The 9,336-nt window shown below is 43.7% G+C and overlaps 3 protein-coding genes across 3 annotated transcripts; 2 read left to right on the top strand and 1 right to left on the bottom strand.

Annotated features, from left to right (window-relative positions):
- Positions 1-80: 80 nt before the first annotated feature.
- LOC131271902 (THO complex subunit 3) lies at positions 81-1,243 on the top strand. Its single transcript, XM_058273472.1, has 2 exons — positions 81-343; positions 435-1,243. The coding sequence occupies exons 1-2, from the start codon at positions 155-157 to the stop codon at positions 1,212-1,214; spliced, it is 969 nt and encodes a 322-aa protein (XP_058129455.1). The 5' UTR covers positions 81-154; the 3' UTR covers positions 1,215-1,243.
- LOC131271901 (NADPH-dependent diflavin oxidoreductase 1) lies at positions 1,243-4,685 on the bottom strand. Its single transcript, XM_058273470.1, has 3 exons — positions 3,769-4,685; positions 1,818-2,305; positions 1,243-1,739 (listed from the first exon to the last, which is right to left on the bottom strand). The coding sequence occupies exons 1-3, from the start codon at positions 4,613-4,615 to the stop codon at positions 1,311-1,313; spliced, it is 1,764 nt and encodes a 587-aa protein (XP_058129453.1). The 5' UTR covers positions 4,616-4,685; the 3' UTR covers positions 1,243-1,310.
- On the top strand, positions 2,499-3,565 carry LOC131271903 (U3 small nucleolar ribonucleoprotein protein IMP4). Its single transcript, XM_058273473.1, has one exon. The coding sequence runs from the start codon at positions 2,582-2,584 to the stop codon at positions 3,518-3,520; it is 939 nt and encodes a 312-aa protein (XP_058129456.1). The 5' UTR covers positions 2,499-2,581; the 3' UTR covers positions 3,521-3,565.
- Positions 4,686-9,336: the final 4,651 nt, after the last annotated feature.

Here is a 9,336-nt window from a genome sequence, read left to right as displayed (position 1 = left end):
TCGTTCGGAATACGTCAACATCGTAGGAGCCGCTGTCAATTGCCATTTGTCAAATCTGACGTTTAAGGAGTAAACTAAAATCGGCGTTCCATCCAAAGATACGCGCGTCTCATAAACATACTCGTTCGTTCAAGTAAAATTTGTTTAAATTACGATGGGAAGCAGCAAAACGCAGCTTGAGGAATTGCAAGAATACTTTAAAGGACACAACAAAACCAGAGAAGCATCGAAAGCACACACAGCGAAGGTGCATTCGGTCGGATGGAATTGTGATGGGCGCCGCTTAGCGTCCGGTTCGTTTGACAAAACAGTGGCCGTATTTACGCTCGATCGCGACCGTTTGGTAATATGATCACTCTAAAAGCAAAACAAAATCATGAAATCTGTTCGCTGGCAATAACCTGACGGGAATCACTCGTCTACGCTTTCCGCAGAACAAGGAGAGCACATACCGTGGCCACACTGGCTCGGTTGATCAGCTCTGCTGGCACGCCTCGATGCCGGACCTGCTCAGCACGGCCAGTGGCGACAAAACGGTGCGCATATGGGACGTCCGGGTCGGCAAGTGTGCCACATTCATCAACACCAAAGGGGAAAACATCAACATTACATGGTCACCGGATGGGCACACGATAGCGGTCGGCAATAAGGAGGATCTGGTGACGTTCATTGACACCCGGACGCACAAAATCCGCGCGGAGGAGCAGTTCAGCTTTGAGGTGAACGAAATCGCCTGGAGCAACGGTAGTGACCTGTTTTTCCTCACCAACGGGCAAGGCTGCGTGCATATACTGAACTACCCGAATCTGGAGCTGCAACAGATCTTGAAAGCTCACCCGAGCACCTGCATCTGCATCGAGTTCGATCCGACGGGGAAGTATTTTGCGACCGGTTCGGCTGACGCACTCGTGTCTCTGTGGGATGCGGAAGAGTTGGCGTGTCTGCGCGTGTTCTCGAGACTCGATTGGCCCGTGCGGACGATTTCTTTTAGCCACGACGGCAAGCTGCTCGCTTCGGCCAGCGAAGATTTGATCATAGACATCGGCGATACGGAGACGGGAGAAAAGGTGGCCGATATTTCGGTTGATGCAGCCACGTTCACCGTTGCGTGGCATCCGAAGCAGTACATATTGGCTTACGCTTGCGACGACAAGGACACCAATGACCGGCGAAGAGACGCGGGCAGTTTGAAAGTATGGGGATTCTCCGAGTAGTAAAATAAACTGTAACGAGTAAGGACTGAACAAACCCATCGGTTTCGGTAATGTTGTATTCGTCCATGTTCATATTTATTCACAGGCATAATGTTTTTATGCCCAGGTTTCTTCCTGATAGCGGTTCGCTTTTATCATATCTTCGATATGATTCGCATCGCCTATAGCTTCTATCAACGCTTCTTTCACTGCTTCCGGCATATTCTTTGAACTACCCGAAACCAGCACGTATCCTCCGTTTTCCACCAACAATTTCTTCAGCAGGACCCCTTCCTTACGTATCAGATGCTGCACATACACCTTGTCCGGTTGATCTCGCGAAAAGGCACAAAACAGTTGCAGCATCCCGCTCTGTTCCATCCGCTTCAAATCCTTCTCGCAGTGAAAGTCCGCGGTGGAACTACGGCACCCAAAGAACAATACCAAAGGTGCAGCAGTGGGCGTCTCGGAAAGTTCCCTTTCTTGAAGGATACCACGGAAAGGAGCCAACCCAGTACCAGGACCAATCATTACAAGGGGTGTATGCTGTGGAAAAAAAAGAACAGTTCATTGATGGTCACATTATATGTAGTGTTTCGAATGTTTAACTGAATATTTACTCACCTTGTCCAACGGAAGCTGAAATGTACTTCTTCGTACCCATGCATTAACCAAATCGCCGGGACTCAACTGTTTTAACCAGTGCGAACACAACCCTCGTCTGGGAACGCTAAGCTTAGTTTTGTACTCGATGACCGCCACCAGTATTTGCAGTTTGTTACTTTCCACAGCAGAAGCGATCGAAAATGCTCTAGGTTTGATCGGCTGGAACACCTCGAACATGGCTTCCAGGGTGAGGCTTTTGGTGGCATGAGGAAAGTCTTGCAAAACCTCCAGAATGTTTCTTCTCGGTCGGTTGGCATAGGAGAACAGTTCCTCTTGTCCTTCGACGCTGCTAAATTCGACAAGTTTTTCCTTTTCGAGATCGTTTGGACAATTCTTGGCCAGGACGGCGAATGCCCTCGCACGTGGGATTGCAGTCAAGTCCCAGTACTGTTCCGAAATGGCTTGCAATGTAAGAGGTTTCTGTAATATGGAGGGCACAGGCATTTCTGTAAGTAAAATAGACCGTTGAGAAATTAGAAACACTTTGTCATCCAAGCGACGTTACATTGAAATGCTAAGGCACATGGTAAGACGTTTAAAATTTCAGACGTTTGAAGCACATACAACATAACTTAGAAAAGACATACTGTCGCGTCCCGTTGAAAACAGTAAAATGACAATTCTACGAAAACATGCGTTTCTGTTTACTGAATTGTATTGCCGGAAAGTCGTGTTTCGTGTTTAGTTTAGCGAAAACTTCAGCAACATAACAAAAAAGCAAAATGCTGCGTCGCCAGGCCCGTCTTCGCAGAGAATACCTTTATCGGAAGGCGGTCGAGAGCAAACACAAATTGCAGCAGGACAAAAAGGAACGTATCAAGCAGGCACTCGAGGAACACATACCGATCCACGGCGATTTGCGGAAGGATGCACTAGCTCTACAGGAGAAACTGAAATGGACTGACCAGGGACCGAAACGGGCTGCCGAAATTGGAGGCGAAAGTGGTGGTGCCAACACGGCCGACTCAAAGGACGACGAGTACCGATTCGCCGGCTGCGAAGATCCGAAGATCATGATCACAACATCGCGCGACCCCTCGAACCGGCTAAAGCAATTCGTCAAGGAGCTCCGTTTGATCTTTCCCAACGCACAGCGCATGAACCGTGGTAACTATGAGATGAAACAGCTGGTGCATGCCTGCCGGGCAAACAACGTAACCGACTTTATCGTCGTGCACGAGCACAAGGGTGTTCCGGATAATCTCATCATTTCGCACCTTCCGTACGGACCGACGGCATGTTTTACCCTGTCCGGGGTAGTGATGCGCCACGATATTCCCGACATTGGAACGATGAGTGAGCAGAAGCCACATCTGGTTTTTCACAACTTCAAGACGAAACTGGGCGCGCGTACCATGTCCATATTGAAGTTCCTCTTTCCGGTACCGAAGGAAGATTCGAAACGTGTTATGACGTTCGCCAACCACGATGATTACATTAGCTTCCGGCACCACACGTACCGGATGGTGGAAAAACAGCTAGAGTTGACCGAAGTTGGACCACGGTTTCAGCTGAAGCTGTATCAAATCAAGCTAGGCACGTTGGACGAGCTGGATGCGGCGGACACTGAGTGGGTTTACAGACCTTACATGAATACGGCAGCGAAGAGAAGGTTTCTCTCGGACGACGACGGCTGGCAGCAGGATGATGTCCCTCAGTAATACCACTTTGCGCAATAAAACAAGTTTCGACCAATAATGGTTCGTAAAAATATAATGTTGTCTGTTGTATAGAGTTCATGTATGAAAAGAAATGCAACTGACTGCAGTGAATTTTTCTTATCTTATCCAGTAGTGGTTGTTACTAGGCTTAATATTCTTTTTCCTTCAAACATACAATCTTGCGGCCATTGCATGGTGCAATTCAGGCACGTTTTGCGATAACATAATGCGATATCATCTTCACTTACCAGAATCAACCGCTTTCACCTCCACCAACGTGGTCTTGTTGAGATCGAATCCTTGCTCGTGCAATATACCGAACAATGTGTCTACATTGTCCTTAGAATTGTGCGGTCTTACATAAAGCACATCGCCCGGGCACCAGGGAACGGATTTCTTTTCGAACGTGATCAGTCGAACGTCCTGGAAATGATCGTTGGCCGTTGTGCGACGGTTTTCAAGCACCACCGTTTGAAACCCGTTTGGCATCTGAACCTCCGCGTACAGATCAATCGAAGCAGGCTGCTGGGAAGGAGTACCTGTCTCGGCTTTCTTTAAAACCTCTACCTTCCACCGAAACTCACGGGGACTTTCAGGCAGCTTGTGCTGATTGGCCGGCAGAGGTGCTATCTTGCCCAGCTCCTCCCACAGTTGATTAATCCACGGCAGAAAGACAGCCCCGTATCCAAGATCGTGCTGATCATCGCATAGGCCAACCTGCAGAAGTGCACTTCCACCGAGTTGGAGCAACCGTTTGTGCAGTTTTTTCGCAACGTAATTGAACTTTGGGTACCGTGAATCGCCGAGGCCGAGCACGGCAAAGTGAACCTGCCGGAGAGAATCGGATGGGAGGCTTTTACGCAGCAGAAACTTCCAGAACCGCTTCATATTGTCCGGCTCTTCGCCCTGGCCGTAGGTGGAGCACACGCAAACGACGAACCGCTCCGAAATCAATTCCGACACGTCGTACTCGTCCATCGGGAGGACGTTACCGCGAAAGTGATACATCTTCGATTCACGCCATATCTGTTCGGCCAAATCTTGGGCCGTTCCCGACTGGCTACCGTAAAGTATGGTGAGTTTTCGTTCGAACATGGTGCTCGATGCGGTCTGGCGTGATTGGGAATAGCAATGCGACTAAAATGTTCACCACCAACAACAGTGCACTGTGAAAATTGATGTTGTTGACCTCTGGTTTGTTTTTTTTCTAGTTACCGATCAGCTGTTCGATTTGACAACAGCGTTTTAAATCCAGTGATGTACTAGATTTAGTACGAGCCAAGGTGAATAGAGCAATTTAATACATTTGAAATGAACGTTATTCACATCGAATATTATTTTGAGAAATACAACAACATTTGTTCCATATGGATAGCAAAGAATAAAACACAGTTTTGCTTAGTTACCGTTAAAGTTCCTACAGACTGTCGCCAAGGCCTGCCAAGACAAGACCAAGGCAACACTTGACAAGCTACTAGCAAGTGCCAAAAAATCTTGCCTTGGTCTTGCCCGTGTGTGAAAGCCCTCGGTAATACTCAGCAATCATTGGATTTGAAATTGCTGAGAAACCGTTGGTGATTTCGGAACAGTCGATTTGATTCATTTTCATTCGTTCATAGTTGAACGACTTTAGTGCCTAATCTGTTCCAGGACACAAAATAACACACAATTACACTACAAACAGCGTTTCACAACACAAAGCACTGCACTATTTTCGTAGACACATCCATTTCTGATGCACACGCATAGAAAACAGTTTGCTTTGATTGTTTCGCTAACAAGTTGTCAAGTGTTGGCGACAACATTTTCTCGACGAGCAACTTTTGGTTGCGCTAGCCATCACTAGTAGTCGCTAGTGTAGAATCGCTAGCGAGTAGCGCATTGGCGGTAAGTACTTGGCGCCAATATTGGCGTAGTCTGTAGTGCACTTTACTGCTTTATTTAAAACTAGTGCTTGCTGCTATTGATGCATCATTGTTTTACTTACTGTGTAAAGAATTATTGTCTCAGATTCATCGTGTAGGTGCCTAGTAATCGTCTTTCTTCCCCTGCAAGTCCCCTACCTTGACGTCAAGTTTCTTTTCCGCATGCTAGCAGCAATATTGATCACTCGCTTTCCTGTCTCGAAAAGTAGCAAAATGTTGATGAATGTAAATGAATATTGTATGTTTGTTATTCGATAGCAGTAGATCCCGCTCAAGTAACTTCTAACGGTTGAATTCATTTCTTACTGAGCTTTCTAGAGCGAGTTCTTCCTTAATGCTCACTGCTATACATTATGTGTTTACGCCATCGACAGCAAGTGGTTTGTTTAAACGTTGTTGCATTTTGTTTTTCACATCGTTCTTGACCCTTGGTAGGGCCAAATGCGCTTGTGCGTTCAGCAGAAAAACTTTCTATTTTGTTCATTTTACTGTTTTGTTTAAGTTAGCGAAGAATCTCTAGATCTTCTCGGTACTAATTGGTTGTTTCATTTCCCTCTCATTATTGTCATGTAATTGACACATGGCTAACAGAAAAATTCATGCTGATGAACATTTTTCGATTTGATCCTTCCCTTTTCCCTAAAAACGTGTATTTTGCGAATAAGCATGTTCCGGAAATCAATGTTTTGTCCGTTCCAAATATGCAGTACCGTTAAACCATTCAAAAATGTTCCACTTTTACCGGTCAAATCGTTTCTTTATGGTTGCTTTTTTTTACAACTTTAGCGGAGATTTAATGTTTTATGTTTACCATTGTTGTGTATGAGAGGAGAACTTTGTATATCATCAGTTGTTTTTTTTTGTCTAAAAATGTTTTTGAAACGAAATAAAAACAAGAGCTGATTTTGTACGATAGCGGAAGCCATTTATGATAAACCAATTGAATTTATAACATGCTCAAAGTAAAGCCTTGTGTACTAAGCAAAACAGTTTGCAATAGCTTGGATGATCGAGAAAGTCAATTAATACAATGCGTTTCTGCTACGTGTTTGTTGTAGATTCGTAAATGGCTGTAAAATTACATGTACTTTAATACGTAATATAAGTTTTCCTTTCAATTACAATGTATGTATATATATTTATATATATTCTTTTGTATTTGTATATACGAGCATCGTCATCACTGTAATTATTGTCTTTATTGTCTTGTAGATGGTTTTCCTTCGTTAGTATAATTATTCTCCTTAGAGCCAAGTAGTAGAGTAAATTTCCCATACTTATGCACCGTTTGTTTTTTTTTTGTGTGCATTTATGGTAGAGCCATTAGTGCAAGCGACGAACGCGCACATGGTTTTTAGTATAATTCGAGTGAATTGCATTTCGCCAGCCTATTTTGAGTTTCGTGCTAAATTTACAATTATTGGTAAAGCTTTCGCTTCGGTTCATTAGCTATGATCTCATGCATTATTAGATTGATTTTAGTTTAATTTTAGTTTTGATGCAGGTTAATCTTTTAACTTTTACAATGCCACCGGTAATTTTATGGGTTTGTTAATTTACTGCTGATGCTGTGTTTTGGTTTGTTCCTTTTTTTCCTTTCTAGTCGGTGTATGCACATTACAAATTGGAAACTGGCCAAAATGGGTAATGAGTTTTGTCCCAAAAGTGTATTTGAAGCATGAACGATTTGTTATTTACACCTTAAACGGTACGATCGGTACATGTCTGAGAGGGAGAACTCGGATGTTGAATTTCCACCATCACCAGTTCGCTCAAAATTGGTGGTTTCTGTTTGTTTTTACATCTTACAGAATACACTGATATCAATAATTACAGTAAAATCGAATGTCACTGAACATATAAAGTTACGGGGTTAGCCTATGCGATTTGCTTTCACTACAGATTTTCCATTAATTATTGTCAAATTCAGATTCAAAATGCACGGGCACTACTAGCCCTCCTTTGTTTTTCCACAATTATTGTTCATTTATTTCTTAAACTATCTAGGTTGCTTCAGTGTAAGTTTTCTTTGCTTCTTTCTTCTTCATCAGCTTTGTAACTTCATATTAAATTTTATTACATTGACAATTGATCGAAACAGCGTGATTTGATGGATTGAATTATTTTGCAATGGTCTGTTTTTTCCCTTTTTCTTCTTCTAAAGTAGACTAATTATTGTCCATACTTTGCCTGCCGATTTATGTTCCTCTCCAATAACTGTCCTTCACTAGAAATGCAGATAAGCTTATTGTCTTTTGCACTGTAAATAGTGTAAATGGATGCAGTCAATCGTTTGCCTTCATATCATAAATCATCGCGAGCTGTCCGCTTCCTTAACATTTTCCTCCCCCTCTTTCCACCGGTGCGGTGTTTATTGTCTTGGTTTATTTATGCTTCATCAACTCATATAATGTAAATCTATGCCTTACTCAATTATAAACGATGAATTTACAATGTGTGTTTTTTAATCTGCTCTACACTATGCCAGCCAAGGCAAATAATAAACTTCGATGTTGTTCAAACGTATCGTGTGCTTTATATGCTATAAGTTTTTGTAGGATTTTTTTTGAAATTTCCAACTTAAAATAAAATTCTATAATAATTCAACATAAATCAATTCTACAGAGACGCTCGAGAATTTTAATCAGATAAATTTAATTAAAGATGTGAAATGAACACAACAAACCACACGTTTTATCAGGTTCTTGTTGAGTTTTCTTGTGTTCCGAATATTGTACGCTGAATGCTTACGTTGAGCTCACATATTGCAAGCATGCCACATAATTACGGGCCGGTTCGTTAGCGTTCTGTTGCCTATTTCGTTAAATTCCTCAATCGTTCCTTCTAGTAAATTGGTTAGCTAATTTTGCTAAGCAAAGCTTGGCTTCACTTTTAGTTTCCCTTCGAATCTTTCGCATGCACAACTCATCGAACACTTTCGTCTAACTTTTTTTCAGTTCAACAACAATTAACAACAACATCAAGCCCCATCCCACGTCTCGTTGTATTCGTTGTCACCGCACCATATCCGGTTTCCGGTTCCACCTTTCCAGCTCCGTTCCGTTCCAGCGTCAGATTCACTCCGGTAAGATATGTTTTTCAGCGATATCGCATGGTTGTAATTGGTGTGTCACCAAAGCTCCGGGGTTGCCCTGTTGGTGTCTTCAACATCCCAAACGTGGCGGGCATGTTGAATTCACCAACCGGCAACAGGCCCGGCAAATGGCAACAAGGTTCCGCACGGCCAAGCCTTTGTGCCACCGTGCCCCACTCCGGGGGTTTTCGGACAACCCGAAATGGACAATTTTTCTACCCTTTCCCTTTTTCGCCATGGGTTGTGCTTAAATCTACGTTTTCTTTTATGCCTACCTAAAGCCCGCCTTTCCGCCAGACGGTCGCGATGTGATGCGGGTTGCTGCGGGGTGACAAGGGTTGCTGCGCCGTGAAGCTCCAAACGTCGAACGTACTGCTTTCGTAGCTGTTGCCAATCGGAACGTTTGTGCTTGGGGCGTAACTAAGCAGCACTACCATATGAGAAGTCGTGCCCAGAACAGACCAACGGAGAGTCCGGGCACGCTACGAGAGTAGTCCAGTTCGGTTGTTATTAGAGTAATAAACGTAGTTCATTGTAGATTCCATACTATGGACGGATGAAGATATTAATATTTGTTCGTTTTCCATCGCTTGCTGCGACGCACTTCTGTAGTATCTGTTAAGGTGGACAGTAAATGAGTTTACGACGAGACAACCAAACCGGAAGCATAATGGCATACGCGGCGAACGAAACAGTACGTTCGAAGCTTCATCAACGACTTAACAATGAGAGAAAGTGTAAAACACAATAGTTCGCAAACAAATAACAATGTCCTCGTTCGGGCACTCAAGCCGAAA

This window comes from Anopheles coustani, chromosome 3 (genome assembly GCF_943734705.1).
Source record: "Anopheles coustani chromosome 3, idAnoCousDA_361_x.2, whole genome shotgun sequence".
NCBI classification, from domain to species: domain Eukaryota; kingdom Metazoa; phylum Arthropoda; class Insecta; order Diptera; family Culicidae; genus Anopheles; species Anopheles coustani.
This window is presented reverse-complemented; position numbering and strand designations above follow the sequence as displayed.